The sequence below is a fragment of the Protomyctophum parallelum genome, assembly GCF_964188405.1.
Source record: "Protomyctophum parallelum genome assembly, chromosome: 5".
NCBI classification, from domain to species: domain Eukaryota; kingdom Metazoa; phylum Chordata; class Actinopteri; order Myctophiformes; family Myctophidae; genus Protomyctophum; species Protomyctophum parallelum.
The window spans coordinates 41,128,317-41,147,211 of record NC_139702.1 but is presented as its reverse complement, the minus strand read 5'-3'; the positions used below and the strand labels follow the sequence as shown (position 1 = coordinate 41,147,211).

General features: G+C 42.2%; 1 protein-coding gene across 1 annotated transcript; it reads right to left on the bottom strand.

The window, feature by feature from the left end:
- Positions 1-11,003: 11,003 nt before the first annotated feature.
- Positions 11,004-18,877, bottom strand: LOC310859590 (volume-regulated anion channel subunit LRRC8C). The gene is made up of 3 exons (XM_083766212.1): positions 18,659-18,877; positions 16,978-17,126; positions 11,004-14,701 (listed from the first exon to the last, which is right to left on the bottom strand). The coding sequence occupies exons 2-3, from the start codon at positions 17,116-17,118 to the stop codon at positions 12,407-12,409; spliced, it is 2,436 nt and encodes an 811-aa protein (XP_083622338.1). The 5' UTR covers positions 17,119-17,126; positions 18,659-18,877; the 3' UTR covers positions 11,004-12,406.
- Between the last annotated feature and the right edge of the window lie 18 nt (positions 18,878-18,895).

Genomic DNA, 18,895 nt, shown 5'->3' with positions numbered 1-18,895 from the left:
TTCTGAGGGTTTCAGACAAGAGCACCAGGCATCATTCTCTTTTAGAAATAAACAAAGAAATTATATATATATTAAAAAAGGGGAAGAAAATCAGACACTGTACTGTACTGTACGTGAGCCCTCCTCCCTGGCCTGTGTGTGTCTTTGTCTGTGTGTTAGGCTGTGCAACAGTGACACTTGGTGAACAAACACTATAACGCTATTTGTGCTCGGACACAGGGACCCAGGGACATAGCTGTCTATAGACAAATTCACAGAGGGTTGCCTGGGTTACTGAGCTGTACCATTACGCACAACAGCATTGATTACCTACACCTGGCCTACGGAGCACCTGCTCCATGGATTACACCTCAGTAATGGCTGCGCCCAGGGCACCCCTCTGTGAATTAGTCTATAGGAGTGGTTGCACCACTCAAAAATCACACCCGTGTGAAGTGAGGGGCGCTCATCATCATCGTACATAATCATCACGAATGGTGGTCCCTAGTGTTCCCGACATCTGACTGCAGGTTAGCGGATTTGCTCGTCTACATTGACGTAAATTTTCCCTTCATTGTCAATGGCCTTTAATGTTTAATTTACGTCATATTTCCATATATCCTTTAAAGCAGGGGTATACAATTCTGGCACGATAGTTACACAAACGTTTGTTATAGAGGAAGTACAACAGTAAAAAAGAAAAAAGGTATTTTACTTGAGTATTCCAGGACTTTTACCACTACATCTCAGAGGCAAATATTCTACTTTTACTCCACTACATTAATTTGAAAACTTTCTTTACTGTATGTTAGTTTGTACATTTAGATCAGTGGTGGTTTTCAACCCTCTTCATATCAAGGCCCATTATTTATTTATTGGGCATTTGAGCCACGGAACCACCATTTGATGACATTTAGCCTCTCAGACCCAAAACTAAAGAATATTTTGGTATCGTTGCATTCGATTTTTTACAACATTCCATGCTGTATTGATGTTGGTACCATTAGGAGAGATAACAGGCTGTATCGATGTTGGTACCATTAGGAGAGATAACAGGCAGATGTTGATCAAAATGACAATTCTTCTACATTCTCTAATTGTGTAGACTTCTTGTGAATTAAGTAATGCAGATGTTTAACAATAATCTGTACGGGTCCATTTGGTTTCATTTTCCACTCAAGAGTTAAAGATCTATAAGGGTCCATTTGATTACCAACTCTACATCATTTAGCTGGGGACCACCTGGAACCCCCTCAAGGACCCCTGGTGGTCCCCAGACCACTGGTTGAGAACCAGTTTTAGATCATTACTACAAAACACATACAAACACACATAAACCACATTAAGCCCTATATACACTTCGGCCATTTGAAAATTGCTGATCTACAAGCGTGAGATGTGACACATTGTAGATCTGCCATTTTCAAAATATTTGTATACCATTTATACATTTTGAAAACTTATTATGCAAACTCCAACACCTTCATAGAATTTCTTGACAGAAAGTAGCTCATAACAACATACGGTGGATTTTTATGAAACAATTTAAACAAACGCTTGGCAGATTGAAAGAGGATCTTGCCCTATAGCTGCAATGTTGGTGAGTTTGAAGTAGTTTAATGCTTAAGCAGATCGCAAAAGCAAATTGGATGAATGGAGGGTATTGCAACTCTACATTTATTCCATTATGCCCAAACCAAATCACAATGTTGCACATTAGGCTATATCAACTGTAGACCCGTGGGGACGATTCGTATACAAATAGCAGATCTACAAGCTCTCTCACACACACACACACACACACACACACACACACACTAAAGTAACCAAAAATAGCCTCTGAGAAGTGTATTTTCAATATATTGAAAATCTGAAATACTCCAGTAAAAGCTTCATATATCAAATAACACAAAACAATGCTTCTCAGACTGAAATAAACATTGATTTTACAATATAAAGTGGGGGTCTCAGAGATAGAAATGCCATTAAATGGGGGGTCCATATAGACTAATATGCATGTCAAACTGGGGGGGGGGGGGTCCTTGAAATTAAACGGGTTGAGAATCACTGCTAGAGAGCCATCAAAATATTCTCATGGGGGTCCCTGGCATTTATTTTCAATTGGGGGGTCCGCGGGCTAATTAGTGTCAATTTGGGGGTCCTTGGTATGAAAAGGTTTGGGAACGAGTGGTCTAACCAACTATTCGCTGCTACATCAAAGTGAAATTACACGCAATTCCTAGCCTGGTTTCCAGCCCATAGACCCCGCCTACTCGACTGAGCGCACTGAAGCTCTCAGAGTCTGACAATCAGGCTACGCAATTCCATCAATTCCTTTAATGATAAGCAGCTAATTAGCAAAGCCAGTCCACCAGTGGTCCTTGAGGGTGGTTATTAGATCTTTAACTCGAGATAGAATGAAACCAAATGGACCCGCCAAGAGTATAACAACATTGTTATGTTAAATACCTGCGTCAGGGCAATTCATTTACCAGAAGTCTACACAATTAAATGGAAAATAATTTTGATCAAGTAGCCTACGTTTGCCTGTTATCTGTCCTAATGGTACCAACATCAACACAGCATGGAAGTTTGGACAAACTCTTATCCAACGACAACATATTATTTAGTTTTGGGTCTGAGAGGCTAAATGTCATCAAATCAAACTTTATTTCTACTTTATTTACAAAGACCAGACGGTCAACCAACGTGCTGTAGGCTACACGAACATGAAACAAGCATACAATCAACACAAACAGCATAATAAAACATCAAAGCAAACATCATTGAAAGCCGAGAAGAGATGGGATTTAAGTCATCAAATGGTGGTTCCGTGGCTCAAATGCCCAATAAATAAAGGCCCTTGATATGAAGATCTAAATGTACAAACTAACATACAGGTTAGTTTTCAAATGAATGTAGTTAGCCCTCCAAGCAGAACCCAATGGTACTGAAGTTTCTGACATTTTGTTCGACCCAGTCCATGGGGTCCTGTTGCACCACTACCATGCCACCTGGTACACAGCCATTCTTAAACATAAACAACATGTTTAGCACCTGGCCGCGTGACGACGTTTTTCCGTGTGAGGCTTTCTGAATATGTAAAGTATAAGTACCCATACATGCCGCTGCGAATATCTCCTGTGGCGCGGAAGCCGTTAAGTATTTTTAATCTATGTTTGCCCGATTTGGAAGCTTGGATTAATCTCTTCCTTCCTTGTTTATTGACACCTCATTGTACCGCCTATCTGGCTAGCTAGTGGCGCTATAGCTATGACAGAGCAGATCAGAGGCAGGGACGTAGCCGCACAAGCCAACCGCACACCGGGAGGCGGTACAATAAACGGTAAACAAACAAGAAGAAATAAAGCGACCAAATTGGTCAAACAAAGATTAAAAATACTTAACGGCTTCCGCGCCACAGGAGATATTCGCAGCGGAATGTATAGGTACTTAAAGTTCCCGAATTCAGAATAAAGCAAACAAAAAAAGGACGTCAAACGGCGCAGATTCTATTTTAGAGAGAATGTGTACTTCCGCGTTCTGGAATTCCCATACGAAAATATAGTTCTGACCAGGGACCCAACATAAAACTCATCAAAATTTCAGAAAAGCTTTATGTAGGGTCCCGAAAGGGGCTAGAATGTAGTAAAAGTAGAATATTTGCCTCTGAGATGTTTTCTTTTTTACTGTTGTACTTACGATAAAATGATTAAATAATGGGCCTTGATGTGTAAAAGGTTGTAAAGCACTGAGCTAAGCGAACACTGACTGACTCACTGAGTTTGATGATCAGCTGATGATCTGTTTCCACAGCTTCTTGTAGAAACGTTTATTTTATTTGTCTAGTTGTTCACCAGCCTGGTAAAAACACCGTCGACTCTCATTAACTCCATGTCAATGAAAGTTACATTCCGAGGTGTTTAATATTAAAAGTAAAACAAACGGCTTTCTGTAACAAACACTGCAGCAGCGTGGCGTGCTTGTTTGGGCGTGTGTGTGGTGTGGGTGTGACCAAGAGGTGGCGCGCGCCGCGCACGACCTGATGACTTAAATACATGCACGTTATGGATCCCACTTCAGCTCAAGCCACCCACCCTGCTCAGAACCCCCACTGCAAAGACACACGCACGCACGCACGCACGCACACACACGCACACACTAAACTAAGCTAAGCTAGTCTATTTTAATTTTTTTAAATATTGACTGACGTTATCTGGCTGCATTGAAGTATAGGCCTATGATTCAACGTTTAACGTTTGATATTGTTTATAATTGTTTTAAAATTTTATAGTAGGCCTAGGCCTATAGGCTATACTAGGCATACATTTTTGTTTGCTGGTTTCAAATTGAACCAACATACGGTAATTATACTAAAGGTGCCTACTACAATTTTTGCGTTTTCACAAAAAAAAAAGAAGGAAACTCTGAAAATGTCTGTTTGCTGAATTCAAAAAGAAAAAACAATATTTTGTCAAAAACATCACTTTCTCCTAGAAACTCCATTCATTCACACTTTTTTATAATTCAGCTTACTGTGGACACAGATGCTGGAACCTTTTTCTTTGAAATGTGTTTTTGAGTTATTTAACTTAAACGCCCAATGCATTGTCAATGGCAATAGCACACTATTATATATATATATAGCACACACAAATTAAAAATATAGGCATTTATATTGGTAAAGGGGCGAGTTGGTAAAGGGGCGAGTCGTTTCATCGTTTGGTATTAGTCTGGTGACGCGAGGTTAGCCTGCCCCCAAATGCCCGAACCAAAACAGGAAAAACTCACGACACTGGTTAGCCCTAGAACGGCTCTTGTTGTTACATACAGTAAGTAGGCCTACAGTATTTCTGAAACTATGAAACATTACAAAGATTCCTTTTCAGGCAATCATGTCCACCGTAAGATGAACCTAAATAGGTTTGAATGGGGTTTCTATAGGTGTAAGTATGTAGGACTAGTATCATGCCAAACATTTTGCTATTGCCATTGAGAATGCATAACTCAAAAACTACGAAACATTTCAAAGTAAAAACTTCCATCATGTGTGTCCACAGTAAGCTGAATTATAAAATGTGTGAATGGAGTTTCTAGGTGAAAGTGATTATTTTTACGTGCCAAAACCTGCCCCTATAAAGTTCTCAAATTTGAAAGCACTCTATTTCTAAGTCTATGAAACATTTCAAAGATTAATTTTCAGCCAAAGCACGATGAAGTAAGATGAACATTTTACACAAGTTTGAATGGAACGCCGAAAATCATGAAAAATGCAATTTTTTATGATTTTTCACAATAACAACATTGTCGAAAATCACGACAAACAACATACTATAGTATACGATGAAATGACCAAAAGTATTTTTTTAATGTGAAATATCCCTTCAAATTTGAAATCCTGACAGCGCTATAGGTATAGGTGTAGAGCTGTCCTTTCAGTCCAGCCAAAAACAGTACCTGACCCAAGTGTGAGCGCTCATATTACAAAGTTAACTGAAATGTATGAAGATGCCAGTCGAAGGAGCTAAGGAGTAATTATAGTCTTTGGTGGGAGAGTTGGAGTTCCACTGTTAGGGAATATTAAATGCTGATGAATTATCTCATGCCCTCGTCTCACCTGAAATCACTAGTAAGCTACATCTGTTGTGTCTGTAATTAGGCAAGTTGTTTAGAAAACAATGTGAAAATGGTTTGATTTGTATGTATGCAAATAGTCCTCTGTATAAAATACATATTTATATATAGCTTAGCTCAAATGGTATTTAAAGGATGATAAAGGCTGTTCAGTATAAGATATTACATTTTATAGTGACTCATAGGAATAGACTGTGAAAACTAGGTATAGTCTGGTGACCACCGGAGAGACGGGTGACAGCCGAAATGTATACACCCGGTAGCAGTTTGGGTTGGTGCCCCAGCCTGTGTCTTCTGTGAGGAGGAAGCCCAAAAAACCCTCGGTGAGGCCTCCACGCGCCAGATTGCTGCTCCTCCTAGTTCCGGAGCAACGGATTGTGTGGAATTGGTCTTGCCCTAATGGGACTGATCGAGGGTAGCCACTAGCTGGGACGTAAGTCAGGACTTGATCACCGCGGCTGGGTCACCTGAGTTGTTATAATAGGTGTCCTATACTCCTATTATTGCTTGCTGAAGTAGGAACCTTTATTGCTTAGATAGGAACCGCTTATACAGGTGCGTGACGCACAGTACGGGTTGTTGGTTGCACTAGACAGAGCGGACAGGTTGTTTATACTACTCTGAGCACGGGACTTCTTAATAAACTATTGCCCGGCTGGGCTAAACTACAGTCCTTGTTGGGTGATTCTTAACTAAAAGAACACACTTTTACATGAGTGAGGGGTATGAAGAAATTGCGAGTTTGGAAAGAAACTTCAATAATTCTTACGGAGGCGGGAGAGACCTGTGTGCCTCGATATGGATGGACTAAAACCCCCACAGATCCTTTGTCTGGATTCGGGAAACCTTTCACGGTCGTGGAAGACATGGAGAGACGAATTTGTGCTTTATGTGGACTTAACATTGGACAACGAGAACGCTGAGGACGTCAAGAAAAAAGTTAAGTTGTTCTGTTATCTAGTCGGTGAGAGTGGCAGAGAGCTACTGGACACGTTGATGGGAGATACGCCCAACGCTGAATGGAAGTTGGAGGACATTATCACAAAGTTTAATGATCACTGCAATCCTAGCATCAACGAGACTGTGGAACGCTATCGTTTTTTCACAAGGAACCAAGGCGGTAGTGAAAACATTGAAAATGATGTCACGGAACTGAAGCTGTTGGCAAGAACGTGCAATTTCGGGACATTGAGAGACTCACTCATCCGCGATCGGATTGTATGTGGACTCAACGACGCAAGCATGAGAGAGAGACTGCTTCGGGAAAAGAAGCTGGAACTGGATATGTGCATTCAACTGTGCAGAGCAGCGGAGCTGTCGCGGGAAAACAGCAGAACCATCTCGGGACCGAAGATGGAAGTGGAGGTGCACGCTGTGAGCGGAGGAGGAGCAGCGCGCCAAAATTACACAAAGAACACAGTGGAGTGCAGATTTTGCGCCAAAACACATGAACGTGACAAACGGAAGTTTGCCCAGCCCAGCATTCGGTAAGAAGTGCAAAATATGTGGCAAAGACAACCACTTTGCAATAGTGTGTAGATCAAGCCCAGAAAAGTATAAGAAACGTGTGCACAATGTAGCAGGGACTGAGTGTGACAGTGAGGAGGAATATGAAGACGTCCTCTGTGTTACTGCAACTGAGAATGTGAATGCAGTGGACACCAAAGCTAATGATACACAGCTATTTGCAGGCATGCTCCTGGGCAAAGATGTAGTGAAATTCCAAATAGACTGTGGGGCTAGTTGCAATATAATTCCACTCTAACTGCTAAACCCTGACACTAAACTTGAAGAGACCAAGACAGTACTAATGATGTACAATAAGAGCAAATTGAGGCCGCTGGGCAAATGTAAAATAAAACTGAGGAACCCAAGAAATCAGAAACTGTACCAGTTGCAGTTTGAAGTGGTGGACAATGATTGCAGTGTGCCACTGCTTGGGAAAAAGGCCAGTGAAGCTATGAAGCTGATTAAGGTGCAATATGAGAACATAATGGCAATAGATAGCATTGTGACATCAGAAAAGCACACCAGTGGACAGTGGACATTGGGACAGATTCAAGCGGAGTATGCAGATGTATTCACTGGAGATGGCTGCCTGGAGGGTGAATATAAAATGGAGTTGGACGACACAGTAAAACCTGTACAGCTGCCAAAGAGGCGTGTTCCAGTCGCTATGATGAAACCCCTGAAAGCGGAACTGCAGGACCTACAGCGTAGAGGAATTATCGCTCCAGTTGAGTGCAGTATAGACTGGATCAGCGGGATGGTCGTTGTACAGAAACCAAGCGGGAAACTGAGAGTATGTATCGATCCAAGGCCCTTAAACAAGGCACTGAAGCGCAGTCACTTCCCTCTTCAGACCATTGAGGACATACTGCCTGACCTATCCAAAGCCAGAGTCTTCACTGTGTGTGACGTCAAGAGCGGTTTCTGGCATGTCAAGCTGGAAGCCGAGTCCAGCCAGCTGACAACGTTTGCGACCCCATTTGGACGGTACCGATGGCTGAGGATGCCAATGGGTATAAGCCCAGCGCCAGAGATCTTTCAAAGAAAGCTGACACAAGCATTAGAGGACCTGCCTGGTCTCTACATAATAGCAGATGATGTGCTGATTACAGGTCAAGGTGAGACACAGGAGGCAGCTGAACGTGACCATGATGAAAAGCTGAGACTTCTCCTGACCCGATGCAGAGAAAAAGGCATAAAACTGAATGGAGACAAATTCAGACTGAGACAAAAGGAGACTACATACATAGGACATCTTCTGACAGCGGAAGGCCTCAAAATTGATCCTGAGAAGGTGCGTGCTGTCAAACATATGCCACAGCCAACAGATGTGAAAGGCGTACAGAGGCTTTTAGGAATGGCTAACTACCTGGCCAAGTTCTGCCCGCATCTCTCTGATCAGTGTGAGATGTTGATGCAGTTAACACATAAGGACTGTAAGTGGGACTGGAAAGCACAACATGATGAATCGTTCCTCAAACTGAAGGAGACTATCACGGATCCACCAGTGCTGAAATACTACAACCCAGAGGAAGAGCTAACTGTACAATGTGATGCATCAGACACCGGTTTGGGTGCAGCGCTTATGCAGAATGGTAAGCCCGTCGCTTTTGCGAGCAGAGCACTCACAAAGAGCGGGGCTATGCCCAAATAGAAAAAGAGTTCTTAGCAATGGTATTTAGCATGGAAAAGTTCCACCAATACACCTATGGCAGAAAAGTTACTGTGCAAAGTGATCACAAGCCACTAGAGACCATTGTGAGAAAACCCCTACTGAGTGCACCTAAAAGGTTGCAAAGAATGATGCTACGCATTCAGAAATATGATTTGGAGGTGGTGTATGTGCCTGGAAAACACATGTTACTGGCAGACACATTGAGCAGAGCCTACCTTCCTGAGTGCTCATCCTTTGGCTCAGTGGAAGCTGAAATAGAGACTGTTAATATGGCACAGCACCTACCTATCTCTGAAGACAGGCTCCATGCCATACGTAATGCAACAAAAGAAGACAAAACACTGCAGATGCTGATTGAAATGATGGGCCACGGATGGCCAACAGATAAGGCAATGACACCAAGTGAAATCAGACCGTACTTCTCATTCCAAAAAAAGTATATATATAAATAAAAAATAAGGGGGTACAGTTTATTGAAAAAATTTGATTTCTGCATTTGAAAAAAAACAAAAAAACAGTTGAAGTATGTATGCCAAAGTATTTTGAAATGCTTTCTTGAAATGTTCAATTTTGCAAGTGGTATTGAGTTGTTATTGAAATAAAAAAAACAAAACAAAAGAGAAGTGATGTTATAATAGGTGTCCTATTATTGCTTGCTGAAGTAGGAACCTTTATTGCTTAGATAGGAACCTTGCTTATACAGGTGCGTGACGCACAGTACGGGTTGTTGGTTGCACTAGACAGAGCGGTTTATACTATTCTGAGCACGGGACTTCTTAATAAACTATTGCCTGGCTGGGCTAAACTACAGTCCTTGTTGGGTGATTCTTAACTAAAAGAACACACTTTTACATGAGTGAGGGGTATGATGTTCGAGAGACCTGAAACCCCGATGACCTTGGGATACATCACTGAGGATATGTCCCAGGTGCATCCATGCGATTATGTTTTAGTTCTATACTTCTGTACAGCATGCTGTACATTGTTGTGTTGAAGTCATTGATGAGTCATACTCTGAGGTGAGGGTGATGACGTTTGTAAACTTCCCTGCAATTTGATCAACATACTGTTGGAAATACAAGTGGCACGAGAGAGAGCAAAAAACAGTATGCTTCATGTTCTCATTTTGGGTCAAACAAGGGTAAATATTGCATTATGACATTGTGATGGCACACGCCACAAGCATGACACCCTGGCCTAGTATTTCACAGAAATTGTAGCATTACAAATATAAGAAGGCACACTTCCACAACCCAAATATATCACTGCCTGTCTTTAATGACAGGGCTTGATTAACATAAAACCATTATCAAGCCAAACATTGTGGAAATAGTAGCTACACAATTCTAATCTACAAGCTCTTTATGAGCTTGTAGATTGGCTATTTCCCGCAAAGAGTTACCAAAGTACCAAATGCAGATTATTCTTGCTGCAGTACAGAAAAAAACAATCTGTCAAGAACACTGAAGAAAATCGTAATTTGCTACAAAGATTGCTGAATGACACTTTGACCATCTTCTCAGATACAAAGGGAAATTATTGCCAGACCATAAAGTGGGCATTATAATTCCTGCTATGCAACTTTGGAAATTTCCATTTGATCTCTCTCTCTCTCTCTCTCTCTCATTCAAACAGTATACTCTCTCTTTTCCCATTGGCCTTGAAGGTGTGCGGCAGTATGGGCAGGTCGGTGTGTGTGCTTGGGTATTACTGAGGTATGTCCCAGAATGGGCTGACAGGAACCCCTGTTGTAGAGACACAAGCCAGGACATGACTATCTAGCAAAAGCCAAAACACCAGTCTACAGCACACAACGTTCTTGTGTTATTGTGAACAAGACAGATTGAATAAGAGAGATTACATTGTACAGGGTAATTAGCAAGTGTAAACATTTCAACATATACCAAGCACTCACTGGGGCTTAAGGGTGAAGAACTGACTGCAAATTTGACAGCTGGGACTATTCAAATCATTTTATTTTCAATATTGTGTCGTTTTAATATACGGTTTCAAAAGGCACTGTAGGCGATTAGCAACACTAATGTTAGTCATCTAATACAAGTAGTGTGTTCAAATGACCATTACATCGCTTTCAGCTACAGTCAGACAGTACAAAGACAGTTCCCTTGACAGTGTTTTCTGTGATGTTACTCTTGCTTGGTTTACTAGTGTACATGGTGAATCATGCTGATGAGGTAGCCAAAAGGGGAAGCAAAAACAATGTACTATGGAACCTTTCTGCAATATTTATAAAGCACTGAACGGCAGTAGAAACTGGGATAAAAATATGTATTTTGCATAGATTTAATATCGTTTTCACTATAATGGTAGCACATATCGTTCTGCATTGTTTTAAGCAGCGTACATCATCTCACTATCCCTTTGCGAGAATGAATGTTGCATCTCTCTCCACTGAAACCGGCCATGTGAAGAATGAACCCAAATCACAGCTATTTAGAAGCTTTCTTTCTCTACGTTTGCCTAATCACTGAAAGGCAGAAACATGAGCCATTAGGAAACAACAGCCTTTTATGGAGTGTAAACCTGTCGAACAGGATACAAGATAGTTACTCATCCCTTTTTTTGTCCTGTATGTATGCAAACCTACAAAAGAACCATGAAAACCTACGCAGATCTGCATGAAAACAGGCCTGTGGAGCCTGTGTAAGACAATCCTCGTGTTAAGCTTGTAGTCGATCTGTTCTTTTTGGCAAGCGACAAACCTCGTGTCCATAGAGATGAGCCTGAAGCCAACGTCACTGGCTTTTCCTTGCAAATTTCAGGCTTGTCTGCTTTGCTGTTGACCACATCCCACCTTTAAACAGTAGTGCTTCGATGAAAACAGATAGCCTACCCCTATCAACTGATACAGTAGTGTTTGTAAACAGACATTTATATACACGTGTAGTAAATACTGTATATTAAAACACATATATAGAAGTAGGCACTTCATTGCTGTACATGGGTTTTATGTCACATTTTCTGATGACCTCTTTGTTGATGAAAAGATAATAAAAACATTTAATCTAAAATGGCCTTTTGTGGAATCATTTCTTAAATTAGTAGGCAAGGCCTAAACTGTCTGGTTATCATGTGTACTAACTAGACTGTGTGGTGATGGAACATTTACTTGAGGATCGATGTTGTTCACCCTTGACTTTATGATAATGTTCTGTCAATCTGAATATTATAGAATTAAGACACCATGACATGCAGGCATGGAATTTATTGTTTTGAGTACAGCTTGGCTATGACACACAGTATCAGTATCAGATACAGCATGATTGTGTAGTAGTTACAGTACAGTATGTCTGCATCCTTGCTTTCTCCACAGAACTACTTGACCATCGACCATCATGTGTTTAATGTACAGTACTCCTCCTAATTGATCTGGAATTCCTCAAGAAAAAAACGATATTACTCTTTAATGCTTCAATTAAATTATTGCTGCCCTTTATTCTGCTTAGAATGAGATATATTCATCTAAAAGGCACAGACTAACTCTCTCTAGGGCCCTCTATGTCGTATGTGCAGCTTGTCTTTGTCTAACAACATCATACATTTCACTACTTACTGAACATGTGAACAGCAACCCTCGACTATTCTAACTCAATTGTCAGTCATTCTGTTTCGCACATCGGATGGTAGTAGATCAACCAGACTGTCCTCTACTATCACCCCGTTAAGTTTCAGCAGGGGACAGTCGCATATTTCCATAGGTAACGACTCCAAACGGTTCCCCTTGATCTCCAGGCGAACCAACTGGGCCAGGTTCGCCACCCTGGTGCTCAGGGAAGACAAGCGGTTGTTTCCGACGGCTAGCGTCTTGAGCCGTTTACAGGAAAACAACTCCTCTGGTAGTGTGTCCAAGGAGTTGAACGCCGCAGAGAAGAACTGCAGACTCTGCAGGATGCCCACCTCTGCGGGCAGGGTGGTGAGCTGGTTGTGTGAGACGTCGAGGTGCCTCAGCTTGGTGCAGTAGAACAGCCTGGAGGGAAGCTTCCGGAGCTTGTTCCAGCTGATGTCCAGCGTCTCAAGGGAGTGCAACTTGCTGATGTGCTCGGGAATGTAGCTGATGCTGTTGTGCCACAGCCGGAGCGTCACCAGGCGCTGGCAGTGCTGTAGGCTCAGGATCTCCTCCACGGTGGTCAGCTTGTTTTCCTTTAGGTCCAGCTCCTGGAGGTTAGACAGGCTGAAGACGGCGCTGGGGATGCGCTCCAGCTCGCAGGCGACCAGCTCCAGCGCAGCCAGGTTCGTCAGTTTCTTCAGGGTGCTGAAAGCTTGGAGCTTGCCGCCTTCATTATAGATACACAGCCGCTCCAGCTGTGAGGCGACATCGCCTACACTGGGTGGAATCTTTGTGAGGTTGCTGCGGAGAGTGAGGATTCGGAGAGCTTTGAGGTCTCTGAGGGAGTCCAGGGTGGCACTTCGGGAGACCTCATTGGACAGAGGACCCGTCAAATAGAGCTCCTCTAGGCCCTGCAAGGTGTACATCCACACAGGGACCTGTTCTAAGCTCTCGAATGCTAGACGTAGAACTTTCAGGCTTTCCTTGAGGTGGGTCATGGCGGCTAGCTGGAGCTTGGCAGGGCAGTGAATCAGCGCAAGCTCCTGAAGGGCAGAGAGTTGTGCCACATTACCTGAGATAGTGACATTCGAGAGGAGCTCCAGTTTGAGCGACTGGACCTCGGGAACCTCAAACACCGTGTCGGGGAGCCCCGGCAACATGAACAGGTGGAGTTCCAAGCGATCACTGGCGTTCTTGGTCAGTCGGGTGCGGAGCTTCTTGGCGGTCCAGTCATGGTTGAGGTTCACCTGACAGAGACGGCTCTCACTGACCTCGGAGAGGAAGACGGCAAATCGCTTGGAATAGAGAGCATCATACTGGTCACTGAGGTGAAGCAGGAAGGCAAAGTCGTTCTTCACGTCTGGTATGTCATTAATACCCGTTTCCAGCCTCACCTGCTCAAAGGAGTACTCCTTCAAAGGCCGATGGAACAGCCAATAGAGAGTGTAGATGCACAGAAGACCATACACTCCCACAAAGCATATGTAGCAGTAGGCTAACTTAGAGAAAAGATGTGCCTTGTTGTGATTACAGCAATAGATATCGAAACCGGTCAGCTCAGGAGGAACTAAACAGCGCACGACAATCTCAATGTTAGGAACTAGTGCTGCGCTGTAGATGGTGATCAAAAGGAACTTGAACACCTTGAGGCAGGTCTGCAGCACATACATGACATAGAGGAGGTCTGCCTCCTCGACGTGAGTTCTGAACTTCTTCACTTTCTCAAACAGAGCCTTAGCCTGCTCTCCCTCTTTCTTATCCAGGACTGAGGTGGCAGGCGTAAGCTCGGGATTCTTCTTGTCCGCGTTGGACTTGACAGAGGAGGCTCGTAACAGCCCTACAGTCTCCTCCTCCGTGGCTGGGCCGTCCTGGACAGATTTTGACATGGTGTTCTTCCTCCAAATAACCATCTTTTCCTCGCCTCTCTCCTCGGAAACCTCACTCAGAGCCCTAGTCGTCCACGGTGAGTCGAAGCACTGTTTGTTGATTGTGACGAAGAGCTCAATTTTAGAAGATGTCCCGGGAAACTTGAACCAGAAACTGCTGGCCACCATGAAGATCATGGTGTGAATGACCACCAGATATGGAAAGTACTTCCCATACCAATGCACGGCCCTCTCGTAGCAGTAGTGGTTGACAAACACATACTGGTGAATGTCCAGGTTGTTCTTGCGGCCGACCACTTCCCGGATGATGGGGCTCACAGGTTTGACCAGCGAGTGACTGTGTTCCCATGAATCGTTCTCGCCGTACGCACGGATGTAGCTGCAGTCGATGGCCTCGGGAGTAGGACTCGTGAAGTGGCTGGGCAGGCAGGCAATCTTGTCCTGGGTGAGCTGTGGAAATGGTATCATTTGAGTTGAATTAGCCACATGAACCTTACTGTGTCCCAATTCCGGTACATCTCATACTAAGAACACATTATGTGAAAATAGCCGATCTACAAGCCGACAACGCCTCGCATTATGGAATTGTAGATCGGCTACTTCCGGGGTAGAGATTTGGGGCCCTATCTTGCACCACCCTTATCCCTAAACTTATTTGCCATTTTTTACTTTTTTGAAAAAGATTTTAAAGTAGTTGAACTCGCCGATTCTGAGCACATTCTGAGCTTGTAGATCAGCTATATGGACTGTTTTAAAAGGTTTTTTTAAATAGTAAAAAAAAAAGGCAAATAAGTTTAGGGATAAGGGTTAAGGGGTGGCGCAAGATATAGCCCTTGGTGTTGAGGGGAAAAGAAGGGGATAGGGTATGCATCAATGGTACAATTATTATTATTATTATTTTTTTTCAGCTGAAGAAAAGCAGGGAAGAAAAGAAGGAATTCATGCATGTTGTTCTTTAGTTGATGTCAAGTACCGTACTTGATGTGAAAGTACAGGTGCTTGCTTGAATAGATTCTGAAGTCATTGTGAAAGTACCGGTCAAAATAATTATGTCATAAATTATGGAACAGCACTTAAAGTCTCTTTCAGATAAGCTAAAGTCATTTGTGGATAGCTTTTTTGGGATGGTTAGTTTTGATTACAATTTACAATTACAATTTAGGCATTTAGCAGACGCTCTTAATCCAGAGCGATTTACATTTAAGCAAGAACAAAAGCATGGGAATACATCACATAAAAGCATTTATCATGAAACATGCGTAAGCTAAGAAGGTAACAGTGGAATATCTATATGATGAAACTATACATACACTATACATAATAAACTATACATATTCACTACTATGCTATACATATGTACTATGGCGTGCTATGACTATATACAATACAATTATAGTGCTGTCTACATAACATGCTATAAGTCTGTGTCAAATGCTATCTAAGCCAGATTGATTGACTTCCTTTTAAGGCAGGTTTTCTGAGCACGAATGCTCTTATCAGCAAAGTCCTGCGTCACTCACAAAGTTACACACACCTGTCCAGCAGTCGCGGTTAAATGCTATGCTCGAGGCCACAACAGCAGATATCGGTTGAACCGGTTCCCAATGGGAACCGGTTCAGTTCTTTTTGGTTCTTAGTCCATGAGCCAGAAATCCAAAATTGGAACGTTAATTATGAATTGAGTGGGCAAAACTATACCTATATTAAATTGTTTATATCAATATAAGTAAATATATGATAACCCTTCCACAGTAGTATAGCTACTATGGAAGGGGTCCCAGTCACTTCTTCACCCAAATTGTTCCTGTTGGTTGGGGGAATTGAAACGGCAACCGTCCTCCCACTAATATGCTGCTCTAACCTTTATACCACCGCTGTCACATCTTTAATTTCCCCGCTCTGACTGTAGCACTCTCATAGATGTTGTAGATTGGCTATTTTTGGCGAAGAGATTTAGTGTAGAGGAAGAAAAGGAGGGAAACAAGAATAAATCCCTGGTGGACACCCGTCAGCATATATTTATAGTTAAAGTGCAGCCAACCAGACCTGTTTGGAAAAGACAAAAAAGCCAAGTGGAATTTCAATGTGTTTATGTTTGCTTTGTTTAGTTTCTGTTATATTTTAGGTTCAGGTTGTGAGAGAAATCATTAAGCTGAAAGGTTAATGATCTGAATACACAGAAACTAGGCCAGGAGAGAGTTACAGATTGTGCTTTTGGCTAACTTGGAGGTTAGGGAGTAGAGAAACAACACAGTGTTGCCACAATGTTGTCATATAAAAAGCTTGATGTCTCTGGCAGAATTAAGGGCCTTTGTGATCAAGTGTTACCCTATCCACATTGTACAAAATAGTTAGAGAGACGACTGGTTCTCAACCTGAGAGTCAACCACAAGGGTTATTGCAAGTGTGCCCCCAAATGTTTGGCAAAACACTAAGATTTGAAAGTGATGCCAATAAATAAAACCTTGCTAGAACACAATCACTTGATTGATCCTTAAAATAGACATGGCCTGAAAATGCACACAGCCAACCCATCTGCCTTGACACAGCTGTGTTAAAGAGGTCAGATGCGTGGGCCCACTGGTGGTCCCACAACTTCATGAGTTTCAAGTGGTCCCTGGTCCAGAAAATGTTGAGAACCACTGGCAGATATTATAGTGATACAAATGTCACATCGAGGATACAAGGTTATGCTTACAAAGAAGAGGGTATTCTATGTGTCTCACCTGCAAGGTACATCCAAACACTCCAATCATAAGCATGGCCATGCATAGATACTCAGAGAACACGTCCCACCATGGTTTTAGAACCCGGAACTGTGGATTCTGCTCTGAAGCAAAATTACGGAACTCGCCCACTGGGATCATCCTGGACACTGCAGAGGTGAGGGAAAAGTAATGACCTTGAGTAATACAATTTTAGGGGTGCAACAGTTTATCAAGTGAATCGGTTTAATCGATTATAGGCCTATAACGTTAATCAAATAGTAATTTGATTAAATAAACACTTAATAATCAATTAGGGGGAGGGGTACAGGGGGGCACCCAAATGTGTGTCTTGCCCACCCACTCAAAAGTGACCTCTTGGTCAAGGTCAAGTTTGTTTGCATGTCCCGAACTGGGCAATTAATTTTACATCACAAGATTAAAAGAAACTCTAAAAACACAGTCCACACAGTAAAAAAACATTTTAATCTAAAGTACAACTATAACCAAAGTGCAACCAATTAAGTGCACTACAGCCACCCTTGAAACTAAACAGGTTTAGCCAATATAAAACCGCCCCTGGAAAACACACAAATGTCAAATGAAAATTGGGGAGAAGGGGGTCAAAAGAAAAGCATTGCATCTGCCTACTAGCCTATAGATGCTGCAAATGGAGCTTAAAGGGCATTTTCTTTATGCAAATCAATCGAGTCACCATAATTGAAAATGTTCAATTAAGGTGACTTGATTGATTTGCATTAAAATTTTAAGTTTGTAGAATAAGCACAGTTCGTGGAAAGCACAGTTAAATACAGGACTTGTTTACATCGGGGTCGTCCATTTTCAATTAATCAGAGATGACAAAAGGAGGTGGAGTTTTGAGTTTTTATTTACTTAAGGCATGTCTTGTCATGACTCATGTGGTCTAGCCTGCACTGCAGCCCTTAATCTTGTAGCATATGGTCACTCTGCTACAATCTATCATCTACTGGTATTGCATCTACCTTTTGGGTTAGATCTTGACAGTGGAATTGTGTTGCTAACTTTAACTTACTAGGGAACAGTTTGGGTGAAAAGATCAGGCTAGTCATCTTAAATCTTTTCAAAGTTATCAGGTTATCATTCGACAAAAATAACGAAAAGTATAGGCCAGGCTACAGCTAGCTATTATTAGGTGATACAAAATAAAATAATAGTGTACAATGTGCTGTAAAGAGTACAGTCTATGGCCCAGCAAAATGTACTGCCTCGTGGATAAACTAGTTTGACAGCAATAAGGAAGCCAAAAATGGCTTTCATACAGCTGAGGGAATATGATCTCAAACACGAAAGCTTATATCCCACAGGGAGGAAAATGGAAAAGAGACTATAGCCTACAATAACGAAGGAGCAGGATTCACGAACTAGATCTATCCTATAATTGCACTTGGCAACGCTAAATACGCTAATAAAGAACTTGACATAACTAAAATAGTAAAAATAATAGATGAACATTCCTTCGTCTTTTGAAATATTTGAAATGACTGGCGTTTCATCATCAGACAATCTATCGTTCTAACTTCACACTTCCTCATTACAATCTGACATCAGTGCTTTATTGCGCGTAAATTGGGATACATGAAGTAATAAGTCTATCAAACATAGCTATTACTCAGAGAAAATTACCTATACAGAAGAAAAAAAAAACTTTTCGTTGACTTACCTGCGCCTTAAAGCAAAAATCCACAGGTGTCAGGTGGGGTTCATAACTTCATTCTGGTAACGCGAGAGCTCGGGTCGCGTAATGGGTGTTCCATCGTTTTGGTGACAATACAGTGTCCTGTCCTGCCCGTCCTGTTTGGCGACTTAGTTCAAATACGAATACAATACCGTTTCACTCCTAGCTACAGACAGTAGCTACAACACAACAGTACGTTACGTCTGCATGTAGACTCATAGT